Raw genomic sequence first — 22048 nt, forward strand, 5'->3', positions numbered from 1 at the left:
TGTGATTTTGGGCCACACTCACAACTTTGGCCCAGGCTCAAAGGAAAAACAGCAGTAAAGTCTCGCCTCATGCAGATGCCGTGAACAGTAATGAATAAACATGACAAATAAATATGCTGCAAATAAGAGCTGAAAACGCTAAATATGTAAAAAGCAATCTCTGCGCCTACTGAAAATCTTTCATCAGATGATTTCAAATTGAAGGTGTCTCAGGAGAAAATAACTTTGCAAATACAGGTTTTTATTTTTTGTACTTTTATTGAAAAGGTACATTTAAAAAAATACACAGACATTTTACCATTTACAGATTGCAGATACAGCTGCTCAAAGAGTTCACTCTATTTTGTTGTGTTATGATACTTCTTGCCCCTGATATCACAAACATCCCAGTCTTGTTGATACCAGCTTAGAAAGGGGGGCATGGGAGCATGACCTGCAATATATTCAGTGAAAAGAAAGACAAATTGTTCAATTATAAATTTTTTATCTTCTGTACATTATTGCATTAGGGAGCCACAAAATTATGTAGCATCATTACAAATGAAAACAGGTTAAAAATGAAGAAGATAATTACATAGAAATACATGGATTCATTGTCTTCTTGCAGAATGCACAAGAGGTGCAAAAATGTGCGATTTAGGAAGCTCTTTTCTGTTCGTATACATTTGCTTAGCAACTCAAACTGGTGAGGAAGCTACAAAATAAGTTAAAAATAGCAAACAGGTAGTAATTATAGCTATGTTATATGGCTTTCTATTTCATTTAAATATCACCAAATAAAATGGGAAATAAAGAAAATACATTACTTTATGTTTTGTTCTCTTAAAGAGAAAATTCAAAGCTACTTTGCTTCCTAACATTTACACAGCAACTAAAAATGTTTAATTCAGACAAGAGATACAGATCTAGTACTACACAGGATATAACAGTACTTGGGTCTAAAACAGTACACAATCCCTGTCAACAATAGAACACCAAAAAGAAAACGTTGTGATTTGTTGGTGATATGGTATCCACAAGTAAGCACTTGTGTTTATCTATTTTTGTTCCACACTAGAATGTGCCCAGCTGGATTCCAGAGTTATTTACAGACGTGTGAGGAAGACCCTAGTTTTCAAGTCTGTCAGGAAAATATTCCATATTGTTTCTAAACCAGATCACACCCATGGAAAAATAGTCAGAGAATGATATATGTATATATTTTTTTCTGACCCATACATTTGCAAGAAACCAAATATCTCAGATACACAAATTGAATGGGGTAGGGCAGAGGGAAGGAATAGGGAGCTAAAGCCTGTGCCGCTCAGATTTCTAAATGACAGGAGGGGCCCCTAAAAGCACTCTTGAATCTAGTGATTTGTTATTCTTTGGAGTCAGGCTCAGGTGGTATGCTGCATTTTGTGGATAGGTGGGACACCGCAACACAAGATGCTTGAATTGCTGAAGCCTTTTGGCTTTCCATCTCAACTTTCCTAATGGCCGGCTGGGGACTTGCAGACCTTAGTAGGGCGCGAAGAGGATGGAGGCAGGAGTGGCGCGGATGGGCCCATGGCCGGGCCTTAGGAGAGCTGGAGGTATGGCTGCAGCCTGGAACAGCGAGGCAGACGGCCGGGGTGGCAGTGACAGCGCGGAGGATACTGCCGCTGCCGCCGCCAGGGGAGAGGACAGGAAGGCGGGCCCCAAAGGCTTCATCATATCTTTCTGGAATGCAAGTTTTGCCTAATGAAGGAGGAAAACCAGGAATGGGGTGGGGTGGGGTGGGGGATATTGTTTTGAATAAGCACCGCAAATACATTTTCATAAGTAAAACACCAACGTTTAGAAGTCAAATTTAAAAAATCTTTACTCTCACAAGTCAAGAAATGATTATTTTCACAAAACTGGTTTCAAAGGCTCTTGGCACACCTTTCCTTTGACTTGTTTCTATTCGAATTCTTTTTTGGTGGTCTTTGCCCCTGGGTGCTAGGACAGAGGAAAGTCTCTCTGAATAGATACTAAAGCTATTTTACACTGCTGTTCAGAAAGAAAAAAAACCGAACATCCCCAGAAGGTTTCCCACTTAGACAATGAAGCTCAATTCAAAATTCAAACTTGTCTTTAACCACAATGCAGCCTGGAGAGAGGTTTTTGTTTTGTTTTGTTTTGCTTTTGTTTTTGTTTTTTGAGACTATGCATGACCTTTTCAATTCTCTTCAAAAAGCCACACTGGGACAGGTGACTGAGGTTCAGGACATTAGGGACCCATGAAGAGTCATGAAAACAAAGTCGGTTTACACCTCTCTCTCTCTGGCCACTTGAAAAACTGCAGCTAACTCAAATTTCTGTCATTGGGAATGACTGTAAATAGGTTAGAAACTTTTTCTATTTAAAGGAATCCCAGGGTGGAATCTTCCTGTGAAGTAAGAAATCGATCCCTAACTTCTCTCTTTTGCAATCAGGAAGAGTTTTGCAAGGTGATTTTGCTTCTTGCAGACAGGTTACACCATTTGCAGCATCATAAAGAGGCTTTAGAGAAGCTGGAAGATAATCTCAGCATGGCCTCCAGTGGCTACTCCTAGTTTCAGCCTCAGATTGAACACCACACTGGGTCCCAGCGAGATTATGAAATCTATCCATCTGGGTATTTATATGACAGCTATTGCTAGAGCCCCTGGGTATGACAGGTAAGACCAGCCGATTACCAGCATGTCTACTAGGGGGAGGGGAAAGGGTGGGGAAGGGAGGAGGAGAGGATATTAAATGAATGGATTTTTGTTTTCTAAAAGCAATCAGTTTTCCCAGGTTCAACAGTCATCACTTGTCCTTGTTCCTGAGCCTTTACTTTTCTTTACGTGCTAAAGAAGGTAGTCTTTTTAAAAGGTCCTAGTAAAAGGTAAGATTTTAGCTCGTAAAGAAGTTCAGTTTATCTTCTCTAAGGAAGTTTCCTTCAAAATATCCTATAGCTCAGACTAAGCAGTTCACTGTAAAACTTTTGCCTGTGAGGCCTATTTTAAGTTCCAAACCTTTCAGAACCAATTAATCCCCAGGCCCTGCTTACCCAGAGTCCCTGCCCAAGCCAGCAACACTGCCCCACAAAACAGATGAGCAGGCAAGGTGAACTTACTGCTAAAATGCTTGGGCTCCGCTGGAGTTTGTTGTAAGGGCTGTATTTCGGCTTCAGTGGTTTTCCTGCAACTCGATCCTTATGCCTTCGGCTAGAAATGTGCTGCAAAAAGTTTGATGCTTTAGCTGAATCTAAATGTGAGTTTCACTCCATGTAAAAAAATATATATCTCTAAGGTAGAGGTAGCTGATTTCACCATTTCCAGTTCTAGCAAGAGCTGCAAGGTGGTTTGGGTAAAATGACTCCACTCTCTAAGTTAAGACTTGCTCTTAATTGTAACGTCCCTCTCCTTTCCTCTTCTCCATAGCTCTTATCCGACTTTGCTAGGTATTACCACCGTGACTGACAAGTCTGTCTCCCTAACTAGATTTTGGGTCCTTGGAAGACAGGCCGAACATCTCATTTATCTTTCAGAAATTCCTGCTTGATTGTAAGCTCCAGGTGACTGCTGTGCTCGCCTGTGTCTAACACCTAGTCTGGAATCTGACACATAGTAATAGTAGGTGTGCAAATATTTGGTACTGACTTTTTCTTCCACAGAGCACCTGTATTTTGTATATTGTATAAATCCTATAAAGGTTAGTAAATTTAATTGTGAGCACAGTGAGAACCATTATATAGATTGGGAGATACATGGTCATGTGGCGACCCCAAACAACAGCAACTGCTCATTCAGGATACATTACCTGTTTGAGTTGAATTTCTGAATTAACATGAACATCACAGATTTCACAATGAAATGTCTTATTCTGTAGTCCTGACCCCTTACTGCCATTCTGCATCTTTAATCTTGATCCAGGTCTAGGATAGGACTTAATTGGACCAGCCCCATTGCGAGCTTCAACCATGGTCTTGTGTTTAGATCCTAAAACAGAAAGAAACATATATTAGGTAGCTATTTAAGAACTATACAAAGCTCTTTGTTTTCTTATCCTTGAGAAGAATCTTCAGGCCAAATTTCCCAATGCTTTTATTTTTAATAACCATTTTAATTCTTATTATAAATTTAACACATTTTCATTATAAAAAAAATGAGAGAACAGAAAAGTATATAATAAAGAAAATACGGAAAATACAGAAACGCCAAGAAAATAAAGACTTCCCATATTTTCACCACCCAGATATAACTAGTTATCATTTTAGCGTATTTCTTTTCAGGTTCTTTTTTTGTTAGTATTTAAAAAACAAATATAGTCAAAATATAATGAGAAGTTTGCACAGTGAAAATATTTATTAGAATTAGTGGGGTGATCACACTGTCAAATCTCTATATTGTATACCTGAAACTAATATAACTATAATATTGTCTACCAACTATACTTAAATTTTTAATAATCAGCATTATAATATATTCTTTTTTTCAAAACTGAAATCATATTAATGAAAGATCCTGAAAATTTCACATATCGAAGTATATACACATTTTCTTATAATTACATTTTAATACTGAGTAATACATTCTATCATTGGGTTACTATAATTTATTCAACATTTACCTACTGAGACAGTTTTAGATTGTTTTCTCTTTTTTTGCAGGTTAATAGCCACTAACCTGTGTTGTGTGCCTCTATCTGTGTTGTGCATAGATATTTGTCTTCATCCCTGTCACTTCCTTATGATGAATTTTGGAAAGTATCAGATACTTTTGAAGAAATAAAGAACAGAACAAGTTTTATCTCCAACCTGCTTTTGCCTGGCAGTTTCTAAAGTCGTTATGGTCATACTTTTTTCTAAATCATACCTTTGAATCAAAAACGTCGAGAAGACATTGAACAAAACTAATGTTTGAACAACAAAAGGTATGTTAATCTGGGGAAAGCTGGATTTTGTCATAAGCAAATTCCAATAATAGCCACTAACCTGTGTTGTGTGCCTCTAGCTGTGACAGAGAATTCACAGCCACTTTGCATAGTGAACAATAAAGCAATTTTTTTGCCTTTTCTTCTTCTGATTCAGAAATAGTACCAGGAGCGCCATTTGTGCTCCTGGAGGGAGAAGTGTCTGCTCCAGGTGGCAGGGGTGTTGTGCCAGATTTGAGGAGAAATGAGCCACCTTCAGAGCTTGACGATTGACTGGAACTGTTGCCTTTTAGCTTCCCTTTGTCTTCTAAGAGAAACACAGATAAGTGGTATTAAAGCCTCATATATCATATAAACACAGATAAATTGACATAAAGGAATTAAAAATAGAAATTTGATTTCTCTATGTAGTTTTTAACCCAGCACAGATTTTAATTTATTGAGCTTGATTAAAACAGAACTACACACCATCAGTTTCCATATCAGGTCACCCCAAGATCATGATGTCTTATGAAAAATGACTTTATTCTCCCACTCAGAGCAGGAAACTTTCTATCTAATATTCTTGAGTTGTAAATTTTGCTTCAGGGAAGTCTTTAATACATGGAAAAATCAGCTACCTTCCAGTACAATTACATGATATGATAGTAACATGACATAGGTCATTAGGCAATGGTAGTTTCATTCAACTACTCATGCTTTAATTAGGACATGAATATAAAGTTAAAATTCAATTTTTAACTTTGGGGTGTGGGGTAGAGAGGAAGGAAGAAACATGGTTTATTTTAGTTATGATTAGTTAAGTTTTTGTTGCTCAATGAATGGAAATCAAATTTATCCAAAATATAAGATGTAAAGATTCTATTATACTTACCAATTACTAATCAGTCTAAATCATAAATTTTAAATAATGACATTAACCATAAGCACAATATGAGGATTAGCCTAATAATTTATAGACATCTTGGCATTTGATTATGTAGCTACTAAATGCTTATAATCCTCAAGACCCATTTGAAGGATATAAGAGGGGCCAGGATAACTTCAACTCTCCAGGGTATTTTTATTTGCTATTTAAGATAGGCTCTGTTCAGTGGCTCCTTTGGGAAAGAAACTGGAACTTCTTAGGCAACAGCAAAATCCATTACATGTTTAATCCTTCTAGAGCTTAGAAAATGTCTATAGGTGTGCTATAAACTGTCATTAAAAGAGAAAGAAAATTAAAACTGAAAATTTATTTGTTCAATGCCTTAGCTAATTTGGAACTGTGAAACATGGGCCCGCGTGACCAAGAAGGCAGGAGTGACTAGGGGAACAGCAACATGGTAGAGTTTGTCTGTTCTGCATACAAGGCAAACCAAAGCTGTCACACATATCAAAAATGAAAGATCATCATATTTAAACTTAATTAATGTGGGGATCAGCTGTTGAGTTCTATCCCTTTTCCTGCATTGAATCCATCTAGGTCAAGGCTAGACATAGCATAGTTTCTACAGATGAATTCCAGGTCTGGGTAGTGTTTGGAATAAGTGAATGCTCAGATCCCTTTTTATCCTTGGGTTCCACAATCTATATTTCTTTTCAGCAACTTTATTAAAACTTCAAGATGCCATGAAGTATGATGGAATAGATCTTAGACGTTTACTAAACTGATCTCAATAGTAGGAAAGAAGGAATAAAAGCATCTTTCCTAAATGGTAATAGTAAGTAAATTAGATTGAAGATTATTTCAGGCCTGGAACTCTCTCATCTATAAGGATCCCTCAGATTGAATTTGCCATTTTATAGAATGCACAAAGCAAAATAATTCAGTAATCTTAACATTTGCCCCTGTGGAAATACTGTTTCTCATGATGGAAACTTAAGTTATTGCACAGCAAAACCTTTCTTTGCTTCAAGCTGTTCTTAAGCTATTTCATATAAATTTGACCCAAGGAATCTGACCTGTTTTAGTCATTCACCCATTCATTCTCGCTCTTATCCTTATTACTACATTAATGTCCCTTACATTGCTCTCCCTCAAAAAAAAAAATCATTTATAAATAATTTTACAATTTACAAAGTGCTATCACTTACATTAGCTTATTATCTTTCACAACAAACTTGTGAAATGGGTAAGGTTGAAATGATTATTCTTATTGTAAATATAAGGAAACGGAGGCTCATCAAAATTAAACAATGTCCCACAGGTTAGTAGGTGACATAAATGACCACAATGTTTTCTCTAGCTATCCAATGCAAAGTGTATTAATCTTCCTGCACAAAGGGAGGGCTTTACATGGTATAAACATTATAAAAGGCATCCAATAGTCACCTAGAAATGTGAAAAAGCTGTTGTTTTGTTTTATAATTATAGTTTAGTTTTAAAGCATATTTGCCTTAAGTGAAAATATCTATCCTATTTAACTATTATCTAATTCAGATTACATTGCGAAGACAAACAAAATTATATCTTTTCCTCTATATCCCCATTTCTTTTAAAAAATTAAACATTTCTTTTTCATATCTTTTTCAAAATAGGTCATTTATTTATTAACATGCGTATTAACAATAAGCTAATTATGACAATGTGGTAGACATTGAAGGGGATAGTAAAAAAAGTAGATATAGACTTTAATAAAGTAACAGTTTAGCAGAAGTGAGATGGCCATTTTAGAAATCTCTAATTTATGATCGAGACTCGTAAAAGGCATGAGAGCATAGAGAGGGAAATGATTACTTCTGGCTAGGAAAAAAGAGACATTTTTCATAAAAGGAAGTGGTATTTTGGCTAGGTTTTGAAGGTCAAATTTAGATAAGCATAGAATGGACTGAAAAGAAGTGGGGAAGTAGAAGCATGAGGACATGCTTCGGTAATAGAAAGCTTGGGGTTTGCTTGGCGAATACCTGTTAGTTGAGCAAAGATAACAGTAATAGATAGTAACAGGAAGATATAAGGGTGGATTGAGTCAGAAGGCGGAGAATATGTTAAAAATATTAAAACAGATACTAAAGGTAGCCATTTCCCATTTAAAAATATTAAGAGGTATGGTGTGTATAACATTTACATGATCTAACATTTAGATAAATTACGTTTCCCTTTTTATCCCCCTAGATAGGCCAAAGTTTTAATCTTTGAGATTATTAGGGCTATATTTTGACCTTGGAAATGTATAAATGTTCCATAATATTCAGGGAATTCTACCATTAGATTGATACTGGCTAGTCAATAAGACACATTTTAAAATCAGAAAAGTCACTTCTGTAATAATGTATTTAAATTGTGGCATGCTTTCTGGGTGTATAAACTTATAAACTTCAAAGCCTAAATTTATTATTTCTCATTTTAATTGCTTGATATTTTTATCAAAATCCATTATATTATTTCTTTCCTTACTGACATTTTTAAAGCCTCCTTATTTTGTGTATTAGAAAGTTTAATTAATGTACTGTTTACTTCTGTTTCTTTTAATAAAGATGCATGTCATCTGGAACTTTGGTTAATATGAATTCCACTTTCAAGTATTCCCTCACCTAATGTTAATTAGCAGGGCTTCTGACTGTCTTAATTATTTCCTGATTATTCAAACACCTTTTTAAAGGTTTTATCCTACAGGATTTTGAAACAAAATTTGCTTAGCTACATCAGAACTGTCTTTTGCAACAGATATCAATAATTTATGCAGCCAAATGAAGTTAGTTCTTCAAAGTAGCCTCCTTGGGAGGTTCCACATTAATTTACTTATTTTCCAAAGCTCTAAACATTCTGAAAACCTCCTTTTTTTGGAACTATTTTCCAGTTGACAATCCATGTAAAGGAACTCAGTCTTCAGTATATATTTGTCACTCTTATTTTTTAACTCTAAAAACATCACTCAAATCAACCCACCTGTTCATCAAACTGATCATTATTCTACTCAAATACAGCCTCAGGGGATTAATATGCTAACACAGAAGATGAACAGAACATGACAGAAGTCCTAAAATATTACACACTGGGTCAAAGGCCTTTCACACCCGGTGCCACGTTATCTTGCCTCACACTGACTTCCGGAAACTGTCTTGTCAAGCACTGTTGATCACTGTGAAGCTTGCTAATTCATAATTAACTATGTCTATATCTAATTTTCATATCTTGGCTTTTAGACTAATCCTGGAAGCAGGGAAAATTGTCTATAAATTAAAATGACTCTTCCCTGAATCAGAATCTGTATGTCCTTACCTTAACAACAACAACAAAAAAAAACACAAAAGCTTATTTTAAGTAACTTTGGCCCCATGAGAGTCAAGTGATTAATTTCATAATTTCGAAACAGATCTTGTACTGTAATTTTCTTCAAGGCTATAATCCTGACTTAGGAAATCTCTGCTCTTTCCATTTGAAAGCCTATGTCAATCAGGTTCTGGCCTTTGGGCTACACCCTGCAGTGATTTTGTGGTTTGATATGACAGTCATTTCTCTGCTTGTCTGAGATCTGCTTGACAACTGCCCCATTATCCCTTGTGTCATTTTGTTGGGGAGCAGAAGCTGTCAGTCTCATACTTAGATAAAACAGTGGCACCTCCAGATATCTCCATGTTGAAAGCTGGCAGCCAACACTCTGTATTAATGAGCTGGCACTGATATTAGTGAACTTGTCACTTTTCTAAGTGAGCACAAAAGAGAGCTTGTTTGCTAGAGTTTGAATCTAATGAAGAGCTTTCTCCTATTTTGTGTAGTTTTCCAGACATTTGACTTGTACAATAGAGAAATCATATTTCGACTTCAGGTTGAAAAATTGCCCCCTTTCGCATTTGTCACTAAGAGATGTGAAACAGTTATTTCTGAGGCAGCTTTATTATGGAAAATAGAATAACTAACTTATGTCACTCAAATTAAACCCCTCAGGGAGTAGGTCCAGCAACGATTCAAAAGCCAGGGATAAGATTAAAAACTAATTTTCTAGGTGGAATGAGGAGCAGATTCTTTTTCTTTCAAATGAATGGCTCTTTACAAAGGAAACAGATTCACAGGTACATGGAAAACATTTAAATTCTGCTCCTCTCACCTTCTTCCTCTCTAGGTGCTCTATACAGTTTAACTTTGATACTCCAGGCAGAGTAAAATGCACACTGACAATAGAAAGGTCAGCCTGGGAAATGCTGAGGAAACTGAGTTTTTCTTCATCTAAAAAATATATCTTTGTTCAATACAGAAAATGCAAAAAATTTACTGTTGGCAAACAAGCTTATTGCCTCAGGCTGTTCCAGGGAGCTAGGTGTCAGCTCTCACTCTTTATGGACCTGACTGGGTACTGCCTGCTTAATACATACTTGCAAATACATACATGAGAAAGACATTTTTTACCCTTTGATTTAATATATTTTGTAACTTTTTGATTTAATGTATTACGTGTATTTTTTCATGTTGCTACTTTTAATTAATTAATTAATTGATTGATTGATTGATTGATTTAGGTGAGGCAACCCTCGGTTGACCTCACAGATTGCAACGACCTTGTCAGCTTACAATCTCTTATTTTTTTTATTTTTTATGCCTACAGCACCTGGTCTTCCTACGTGGTCTCCCATCCAAGTACTAACCAGGCCCGACCCTGCTTAGCTTCCAAGATCAGATGGGAGTGGGCTTGTTCAGGGTGGCATTGCCGTAGAGTTACTTTTATTTACTTTAAAGCTGTATAATAGTCTTTTGGACACAAGTACTTTATTTAAATAATTTTCCAAATACTGATCATCTTGTTTACAGTTTCCATTAATACAAATAATGCTATGATGGGCCTCTTAATGACAGTGTTTTATTTTTATTGCTTGGTATTTGGGATTATTTCCTAGATATTAATTACGGAAAGAATTAACTGGTCTAATGGAATGAACATTTTTGTTGTTGTTGTTCTTGATTTATCCTATGACATTGCTTTCCAAAAAGTTCTCTCACTTGGAAATGCTGTAATATAATCAGAACATCTGCTAATGATTTTCCAAAGTATTTTAAAAAATTTTCACTGTATATTAGTCATTATGTCTTATGGATTAGTCAAAGTATTGGGTAAAATTTTATTGAAAAGAATAAAATAAATAACTTTTCCTAAACTCAGAATGTGGTACACTAATTAATTTTCACATTGAATAAAAATACTTTATTTATTAATAGAGAACTAAGAACAAAGATATTGTGGTATGGAAGATAAATTATGAACTTAGATATGGCCATTTTGCTAGTTAAATAAGCAAAAATCATCATAAGATGACAGAAGTTCAAATATTGGAAAGCATAAAATAATCTCTATTGTGACAAGATATTCTAGTATTTATGTCATTTCATTTTTGAAAGGGAACAAAGCACATATTTTTAGAGGTTAAGTAATTAATAGCATACAGAAAAATGCCAAAAAATTATATACTAAGAAAACATTTTTGCAAGAAACTAGGAATAAAATGTATAGGTTGACAAGTTTCTCCTATTTATTGACACAAATGCCAGCGGGAAGTTGTCAGGTGGGAAGGGCTGTGTTTCTCATTGTGATTACACCCCTTACTGCTCCTTTGATCTCAGTAGACAACCCTAGTTCTAGGAGGACTGTTTCTCCACAGGAAGCATCCAATTTTCTCCTTCAACAAATGGAGATGTGTTGGATTGTCCATTCTTTTATTACTGTAGCTGTATATAAAGCAGATTGGCAACCTATGAGATGGGACATCTATCTTACCGAATACAATAAAAAGAGCTACCCAGTGTATTTTTGCCCTGTCCATATTCTAAGGAGTACACCAGAGCTTCCCACATTAAATTGATGTTAATTTAATACATACTAACTCTATGACTGCTGTACACAGGAGAGTACCAGGAGCTACAGGGAACATAATGGATAAGATACATAAAAAGTGGGAGAATAAGTAGAAGGACATTTCCTCTATTACACAAAATGTTAGAAAGACCAAGAAGGTCCTTCCACATCTTTAAATGTCCCACTGGGAGAGTCAGGCTCATTAAGCCTTAATGTCCTGGAATGAAAATACATGTGCAATAATTACTGTGAAATAATAAAATAATCACAAGAAGAATATAAGTAAAGATCACTGTTGCATGGCAGCATGGAATGAAATAACTGTAGAGTTAAGAAAAGGACAGAGTCTGCAAATTTCTTTGAACAAATGGCTGCTTTTTATGGTTACTGTTTATTGAGCATCTGTTAAGTGATAGGCAGTGAGCCAGGCACATTTACTAGTTCACTAATTTTGACAATAAACTGGGGGTTAGGTATTAGCCCTTCCATTTTATAGATGAGGAAATAGAAGATCAGTGAACATGACTTGGTTAAGGTTATAAGGTTAATGAGAGGTGGAACTAATCTGAGTTCGAGCTCATATTCTTTTAACTATGCTATAAATGCAAAGTAAGTAAGAGACACTCAAGAATCATACCTTGGTTAATATATCTATATTCAAAGCCACTCAAACTTAAAAAAAAAAAAAACAGTTGTAAAATAGAATGTAGAAAGGTTAACACCCTTTTGAGATATCAGACTTCTAGAAGTATCACTCAGTTAAAAATAATCTAATATAGCCTTCAAAAATACGTGCAGTTAAGTCTATGAACCTTCATCCAAAGATGGCATAACATGGTAGTAAATCTGAGTGACTACCCCAATGAGACTCTGACCTTGAAACTATGTTCTATTTGAATGACTCTGAGTCATTATTTCCCCTTTCTAGGTCTCACTTTCTAGTATCCATCAAAGGATTGCTATAATCATTAATTAAGATAGCATATATAAAATGTTTAGCACATTAGTATCAGGCACAACATGATCATTCAGTTACATATTAATTATTAGTAGTACTTCTGTTAAACTTATTTTTGCATATACGTCTAATAAGCTTAGATCTGATTTTCCAGAGTATGCTGTATTAGGTGCAGCACAATGAAAGATGGTGATAGCTGACCACCTCTCACTGATAGCAGCAAGAAAGGACAGCTGAAATAACATATCACAGGAGGAGCAAAACAAAAACAAAGCAAAACAAAAAAACAAAACCCAAAAAACTATCGACATCAATAATAGGCAATTTTATTATGCTTTACATTTTGCAAAGCTCTTTCATAATCATTTCACGGACTCCATCCAACACTGCTGTGATGTATGAAGGGCATTATTCCCACTTCACAGATGAGAAAAGAGATGCTCAGAGAATTTAATGCCTTCTCTGGAGTCATAACTAGTCAAAAGAGCAAAGAGTATCACGGTCTATAGATGTGTTATCCAATACAGTAGCTACTTAAAATGAAATATTCAGTTCCTCAGTATCACAAGCCACATTTTGAGTACTGAATAGCTATGTGTGGCTAATGGCACTCGTGTTGGACAACACAGATTATAGACCATTTTTATCACCACAGAATGTTTTATTGGATAGCCCTGTCTATAGAAATGAGAGCACCATTACTGCATAATGCTATGTCCATAACAACAAATCTGATCACAGTGAAAGAAGTCAGGGAAGACTTCAATAAAAAGTATGTTTCTATAAAACACAATTTAAGCTTTATATTATAAAACTAAATTTGCATGATGTTAGAGTGTAAGCATAATCAGAATTGGGCCCAGAATCCCACAAAATGCCTAGTACCAGTGTCCTGCACACAGAATCTACCACTATTTATTGAGTAGTTCTATTTGATCATCCACCCATTTTAGAAAAATATGTCACTGTGAGAGAATTCTTCTTGAAGCAAATAAGTGGAATATCATAAAAATGTAAGTAATAACCTTTGTAAAAATCTCAAGGGCATTTATGGTTGTGCATTTACAAAGTTAGTCAATGTACATACAAAATCCTTTTACATTCCAATATCTTTTAAATATCGAAAAGTTTTTAATGGTGACATAAGCCTCAAGGAGATATCTAAGATTTTGCTTTTTAGAAGGGTTTGTAACATATTTCTAATAAATCATAAGTTAATAGATCCTCAATAAATCATAAGTCAGTCTTAACTTTGGTTCACATTTTTAGAGCATCACTAAGAAATAGCTTATAGAAGTGGATAACCTAACAATAAATGTTCAACATTATTTGGAAGCAAAAAAAAAAAATGCTCAAAAGTTTCAGAAGTCAGTTTCCAGAGTATGACCAACACTTAACTAGCTAAGAATTTTCAGCCTTGTTTGGTAGGTTGCTATTGTCAAATTCAAGGTGCACAGGCAGTTTCATTTTTTTAAATTGACTTTGAAAGTGTTAATGATATATGTACATTTCACGAAAATATGAGCCTTAGTATAATGGTCTGTTCTCTTTATACAGATGGGACTCAATTTACGCTCTACATGATTATACCCCAGAATTTCAGACTTAAGATGCTTGTCATAAATATAGTTAATCTATTATTTTATGAGGGATACTAAATCTCAGCCTCCTGGATTTGGATAGATGTATGCCAAATTTATGATAGTGCTTGTCTATAAATGACAGATACTGCCAAGGCAGAAAACAATCATTTTCTTCTTCTCAACAGCACAAGGTCTGGCTGCTGGAGACAGAAAGGAAGGAAGAGGCAGTTACGAAGACCTTGCTAGCTAATCTATGGAATCCTGCGTCAGTCAGTGGAAATGAGAAGTTGTCATTTGGAAAACTTGGCCCCATTTGTAACACATGAAAACTGTGAAACATGAAGGGGAACTCATAAAAATGATGAGGCGAGGGTCTGCATTTGTATCCTTGGCAGAAACACTCTTTGACAAAACTGAAAATGCTCTTTCATAAGGCATCAGGGTAATCATAAAAAGCTGAACTGCAGCCTTTCCAGGCAAATCATACTGATCTACCAGTTGATAACTGGTCTGGGTTCACACACGAGAAATTGCCACCATGCAAAAGCACAACATACTGAAAACTAAAATGAGTTGTTTGAGGTATCCTACCTTCTTTCCTTCCTTCCTATGTCTTTTCTGATAATATCATCTCAGTCTCTGTGGTATGATCATGGGTATGGATAAATAAAACAATCCCCACGTCCTTAGTGCAAATATTTTAGATAGAATGATTCAAAATCCTACTGAAAATGTGGACAGTGTTCAGGACAACCCAACTGGACACTTTAGGAGGCAGGTCAAGGCTCCTGCTGACCTCAATGTTGACCTCTATCTCAGTCAGTATATTTAGCTTAGGCACAGAAAGTCTACAGTTTTCAAGCTGGAGCTTTGAGAACATTTGTCATTTACCTGAAATGAGTGTTTGCATTCAAACTTGCCCTTGAAAAGAGTTATAACTTCTAAAGCTGTGTTCTATTACAATTAAAATGCTACAGACAACACAATGCATAGGAACTAAGGGTTATTAATAAAACAAAGCCTTAATGGCCCTTTCAATGCCACAGCTCCTACTGAAAAATATCAACAGTCAGCAAGCAATTTAAAAATAATATATTGTCCTACTCACTAATCCTTTAAAAAGTGGTTTAGCGGTCTGACTTTACTCATTGGGATACTTGTATTTGCTCCCCCAAGTCGGAGAAATTTAGAAGTAATGGGAATAATGGAATAAGCGTGGAACAAGAAGACTTCAGTGCCTGTTTTGACTCTACTAGGATATGATTTGTGACCTCATACAAGCCATTTAACTCTTCCAAGACCCAAGTTCTTTGCTGTTACCATATATTTGGGCACAGCTTGAAAGTGGTAACTACATATTATTTTTCTTCATAGTCTGACTGTTCAACACAATAAAAACTAGGTTGGATATTCTCTGAGGACAAGAAATTGTCTTTCTGTTTATTGTTGCACCCCAGTATCTGGCAAAATATACAGATGTACTATACTATTTTGTATAGTTATATGTATATAGTGAATAAATGGATATAAAGTTTGTTGTATGAATCAATGAAAGGTAAATACTAATTTCAGCCCTACCAGTTATAGGGCTGTTGAGAGAATCATATGAAAACATATATGTGACTGGATTTTGTAAACTGAACAAATTTAAGGTGTTCATATTGTTATATTTCAAGCAGAACATGCTGGTTCCATCGTTTTTGCTCTTAACTGCATTTATAAAAATATCTATAGCATTTTAAATCATTCCATCTGCTTTCACCTGTTTAGACAGCAATTGATTAAAGGCTGTTTAGCTCTAAATAGCTTTATATACTTTGAAGAACTAGAAATGTATTTTTTCCCACCTTGATATCTAATTAATTTTTTAAAAACATCTACTGCTGAAGATTAGACATATGGACCATTAGGTTGACTATCACAATATTTTATCATTAGGTTGATCATCACAATATTTTATTATTTTCAAGAAATAAGGTTTTTCAATGGCTTTTTTGTTGTTGTTCGAACATATTATGAGTGGTTAAATGCTGTCACAAGAAAACATTCAATTTGATGTATAGGATGTATTTTCACAGAGAGGTATACTGTCATATGGCATTATGATGCTTGAACTCCAGGGAGAAATTTGGGTACAGTGTCTGGCCAATATGTTCTCACCATCTTCCTGAAGTTGCCTAATGCTTGCTGTGTTTTGACCCCAATTCTCTCAAAGCACATTTCTCCTCCATCTTACCATGTTTTGAACTCCCATTAATGAATCATTAAAAGTTGGGGTAGATCCTCGGAGACCATAAAACCATTTCTTTGGATTTTATATTTAATTCTATCTCAAACTCTAAAAAGTGAATAGGACAGGTATTCTTACTTAACTGCCTTTAATGAAACATACTTCATTTTTTTCTAATCAAGTGCTCGATTCAGGTAATAAAGTCTTTGACAGACTATTGCTTCATAGGGGCAACAATATTCTATAGAAAATAAAACCAGGCAGGAAGTCAGGAGATGATAGATCCTGTTCTACCAAATACTAGGTAACCGCCAGCAAATAACTGCCACAATAGGGACCTTGCCTCAGTTTGCTATTTTGTAAACTGGAGATAATATTTGACCTTAACATCTGTTAGATCTGAGTTAAAAATCGATTAAATAATATATTAAAAAGGCTTTGTTCTTTAGAAGGGGAGAAGTATGATATAATAATCCAGTATTTATTATCTATTCATCGGATCACATGATTTAATAATTCTATGACACAAAGAATGAAAACTCTTTATTACCAAATTTTGGTTAGCTCACTCCTTCTAGGCTGCAGAGCTTCTGGAACCAGTATTTATGGGACTTAATTAATAATTGTCCCTTCTTACACAATCTTTGTCTGAGTAGGCTTTTCTGAACCTTCCTTTTACGGTAATGAATTTGTTCTTCTCCAAAACTGTGGACAGCTACAGGAAAGCTTTATGAAGTCTCTTCCTCAAATTCTACAATGATTTGAAGAGCGAATAGAATCAGGAGAGAGGTGTGTGTGTATGCGTGCGTCCAACAACAGAGAGGTCTCTAAAGAGTCAAACTGAAAGGGATTTATTCTCTTAGTCTCCTTTAATAGACACTGGTCCTCAACTAGTCACTAACACCAGACGACTCATCCATGTTCGGCCCTGAGGAGCAGATATGAGTGTGAGAAAGTCTATTAAACATATAATTTCATGGTATACATGTTAGAAAAAAAAAGACTTTTCTCTCTGAATCATTTAATTGAACCTACTCAGAAAAACTGCTGATGCACTGGAACTGTGACTCTTTTTAAAACGCATTTTCACTAGTAGTCCATTTCCCATTATACAAAGTTCTTCTGTTACTCAATTCATAACTTTGTAAATAGTGCCCGTAAAATCCTCGAGTTATTTGTAATTCTGAGGAGAACTTTACAAAGATCTTCAAAAATTAAAATCTTTTATTATTGAACATATTTTCAGATTCACTTAATAATGCCACTCTCAGAAAACTTCACTGTTTTGCTCCTCCATTCTCCTTCATCATAGTAAAAGAATATAAAAATGTCTATTAGTAAACAAGTTTAAGAATTCCTTTACTGAAAAAATCTATAGTAAAAACCAAACACAAAATGAATAGAAAGGAATAATAAACACAGTATTTTAGATTCATTTCTGGATATTTGTCTAAACACATTGTGACCAAGTAGCCTATACTTATTTTCATGCATATATACATATATATTTATACACATATATACTTAAATATATATATATACCTAACAACATGGAATGGTAACATATTGAATACTTTGATTCCGTGCAAACAAATAACTTCCTGTGAAGGAAACATATTAATATCATAAAAACAAATCATGGAGAAAACATGCAACAGCTGAGCGGAGAAGAATGGGGTTGGGGACCAGGAAAGAGGAACACAAAGAATGTAAAGAACAAAAAGTGTCATTGACCTGATTTGTCAGAGCTGTTGCCTGTGATTGGAGTGATGGAGCAGCTGGGATTAGCCTTTGCGCTGTCCTTGGAAGAAACCATTTTTGGTTTATTTTTCGTTGCCTCTAGTGCTTTGACCTTCTTGGCATGTTTACTTCCTTTGTAGTGGGCCTCGGCCTGGCTCTACAAAGGAGAACAAATCAGGCTCATTTTTTGCTACTTACAAACACCACAATGGATGATCATGCAGAAAAAAATACATTCAATCATCAGCACCACAGACATTAACAACTCAGCACTCAACTATGTTTTGGCATTTAGTGAAGTGGTAGATCAGTATCTAAGAGCTTTTTGCATGTTGAAACTTTCTCTACAATGCAGAGGACCTGTGTCTTTAAAAACCAGACATTACATGATTGGACAACAGGGCCAGGGCAAATTATGGCAAAGGTAAGCTTTGTTATCAGTACCTTCCACCACTGTCCACTGGGGGTGCTCTTCAGACATTTGACTGACAGCAAGCTGCTCTGTGTCCTACCCACAACCATTACAGTTTCTTTCCCTTCAGCTAAAAACCTGTCTGCCCTGCATCTACTTTCTTCCAGACTCTGCTCTGAGAGTAAGTGATGAGACAAAGCAACTTGCTAGTGGGTGAAGATGGTACTACATTTTAGAGTCATCTACAGGTGTTTTCATGCATCATTTTGATGATTTTAGTTCTAACAACAGATGATATAAGCCACAAAGGAAGTAAGGACAATCCTTGTTTCTGATCTCAGATATGATTCAGAAGTTAACGAGCATGAGTGGAACTGTGACTTCAATACTAGATCAAAAGTTAGGAAAGGGAGAAGACAAGTGACTACTAAAAATCTTCAAAAGACAAAAACAAATTACAGCAAAATAAGAAAACATTTAGTAAACTTACTGACATTTGGAAAATTCCCTTTGCCTAAAGATCAAGGATTTTACCTTTTTGGTATCAAGTACTAATGCACATATTAGCAAAAGAATGAGTTTATTCACTTCAATTTCATTTTGAATAGATCCTAAAAATATAAACATTCATTAGTAAAAAACAAACAAAAAAAACGTAAAAAAATAAAACTATAATATATGCTATATGGCATATTAGTTTATTTATAAAAGTTAAATGGATGATAAACTTATCATATAAATGAATTTTTGTGAGAGGATTTCTAAAGTAATAACTTTTTTTACATCGGTTCTCCTTATATACATACAGATATATAAAGAGAACCTATGTAAAAAAAGTTTTTCTGAGCAACCAGTATATAGGTGGTGTGTGTATGTGTGTGTGTCTGTGTCTGTGTAGGTAGGTTAGTTAGGTAGGTAGATAGGTAGGTAGTTAGAAGTGACATTGGAAAGAATGAACCAGGTTATAATTCTATGTTTCAACAAAGGATACATAAGTGATATTCCTGGCATATAACCCCAATCACCCAAGGTCAGTGACCTTTTATTGACTGTACACAGTATCTAACTTCCTTTGTAAGTATTGTTTTACATCATGCTTGACTTATCATTGCTTTTAGTTGGTTTGCTCAAAGACCTCTCACTATATACTCTGTCAGGGTGAAAAAAAATCCCAAGAAAGAAAAAGTCATTTATTTATTATCAACCAAGATGGTTAAATCCAGCTGATATAGTTGGGTAGATATAAATTCAGAAAATATATAAATAAAAATTTAAAAATTGATAATGTGAAGTAATAAAATAATAACTAATAGTATTAAGCTTCTGCCAAGCATAGTTCTAAATGTATTACACATATTAGCTCATTTAATTCTCACAATACCCTGTAAGTTAGGATTATTAGTCAGCACTTTACAAATAAACTCCAGGCACAAACGAGTTAAATAACTTATCAAAAGTCAAATAGATTGGTGTAGAAGCCATTTTGCAGATCCAAAATGCTGACATGTTTATTTCTATTTAACTATATACCCAAATACCATGCATATACATAGTCACATTAAGATAACATTATAATTTTATTAGAGTTAAAAATTACACACAACAAAAGCACACTGCTTTTAATGACTCAATGAAAGATTATATTTTAACAGAAGTTTCTATGAATAAAGACTATCAACTTAAATCATGGGAAATATACTAGCATAACACATTAGGCCTGATCCTTCTGGTGAGTAGCAAGAAAGTCCCACTTCTTAGGTATATAACAATTTCTACAACATATCAGGAGATCTCCTCCTTTTTCCAAGTATACTAAATAGTATGATGTTACTTTGATGTCCTTTGGCTAAAAAAACATGGTTCTCAGAATAAAACCTGCTTGCACAAGATAAGCAGAGTGTCATTTCCTCTTTACTATTTCTTGGCATTACTGCAGAAACTTAACAGCATCAATTAGCACTTAGGATAAAGATCTAGCTAAGTGACACCTCACTAGATGCCAAGATGGAAAGAACTTCCCATAGCCATGATCCACTTTTCCTTTTGAGTTCTGAGGCATGGAGACAAGTGCAACTAGGGTTCTTAGCCTCTACTGACCATTGTTTGGGAAAGATCACGGAATAAAGACAGTGGCAGGCGCCGCTAACTCACATTTGGCATCCTTCCAATTCCCCTGTGGGATTATTGGTAGACGCACTTTGCTATCCCCAGTATTGTATCTGAGGCAGTGTAAACAGCTTCTAAATCCTTGGCAAATCTTCAAGTGAAACTGAGACACTGTTAAGTAGTAACACGATTAACCAGACTTCATTATTGAGGAGTCTCCTTAATTGAGGAGTGAAAGAAATAAGGATAAGAGCCAAAAAAAAAAAAAAAAAAAACCCCAACACCTGTGAATTAGGTAATACCATCAAGCCCAAGCAACAATGAAGGCTCTTGTATCACTTCTAAGAGACTTGGTTAACCAAGTTGACTTATTTTACACCTCTCAAGGACTAATCAGCAGACACGTATTTGTCTAACACTGATGGCTTGTTTTCTGCTTCCCTAACAAAAGTGCTCTGTGCTTCTTACAGTGATCAAAGAAACCTCTTGTTAAGAATTGCCAGAATTAGAAAGTTGCCTAAACCACCATACTGACCTCCACAAAGAATTCATTGGTATTGGTTCTTCTCTCAGAGGTCACTCCAGCAACTACCTGACTGCCCACTGACAGAACGGCTTTGACAGGACATGACATCCTAGAATTTTTTCTTCCATTCGTCTCCATCTTTGTTGCAAAAGCTGTCTGTTTTCTCAAATCCTCTACATTTCTAGGGACCCTATTGGTCCAAACAAAAAAGATAAATAATAAGATAATGTATTGCTATAAAAATAAAAATGTAGTAAAGAGAAATTCTAAAATTCACTGTGCTTCGCTTTCTGGTTTTAAACTTATTTCTAATTAGTGCTTCAGAGAAGCAGCTAGGATCTTGAAACATGATGTTAAACCGTTTACTTTGTACAGAAAGAACAGCCAAACTCAAACTCACCAAGTGGCTGGGAAGGTTCCATATCATGGAGTAAGTCCTCAATATTTATTTATCAATAAAACCAATTTTTTTTTTTTGTATTTAAACTGATGCCTTAATTTAAAAAAAGTACATCATTAAAACTATTGGCATCTTTTATTCTGAGACAGATTTCAATGTATTAAGCAGTGTTATATGGGAAATAGCAGAGATCAGTTAATTTTCAGAAAAACTCTATTTACTAAAATGGCAAATAAAACATATCAAATGAAGTAACATAAAAATAGACTAAACTAATAAGGGGAAAACCTGATTATTTACTGCATGAAGAATTACTTAGCACCAGCCATGCGCTAGACATTGTGAAAAATAAAAAGCAAAGACTCTTACTTGGTAGTTGAAAGAAAAGACATGAATGCAAATAACTATAAACCAAAAAAGAGGGTGG

The 22048-nt window shown here is 35.1% G+C and overlaps 1 protein-coding gene and 1 pseudogene across 7 annotated transcripts in view; both read right to left on the reverse strand.

Moving 5' to 3' along the window:
- Positions 1–238: 238 nt before the first annotated feature.
- The window catches only part of ZNF385B (zinc finger protein 385B), a 344341-nt gene continuing 322531 nt past the window's right edge, over positions 239–22048 (reverse strand). For all 7 annotated transcript variants that reach the window (XM_039855975.1, XM_039855974.1, XM_039855976.1 and 4 more), the window contains 5 exons: positions 18172–18334; positions 4964–5209; positions 3790–3968; positions 3104–3205; positions 239–1719 (listed from right to left, as the gene is read on the reverse strand). In XM_039855975.1, the coding sequence (XP_039711909.1) occupies positions 1501–1719; positions 3104–3205; positions 3790–3968; positions 4964–5209; positions 18172–18334 (909 nt within the window). In that variant the 3' untranslated portion in view covers positions 239–1500. The remainder of the gene's footprint in view (positions 1720–3103; positions 3206–3789; positions 3969–4963; positions 5210–18171; positions 18335–22048) is intronic.
- On the reverse strand, positions 10416–10534 carry LOC120597493 (uncharacterized; annotated as a pseudogene).

Source organism: Pteropus medius, unplaced genomic scaffold, assembly GCF_902729225.1.
Source record: "Pteropus medius unplaced genomic scaffold, Ma_sr-lr_union100, whole genome shotgun sequence".
NCBI lineage: Eukaryota > Metazoa > Chordata > Mammalia > Chiroptera > Pteropodidae > Pteropus > Pteropus medius.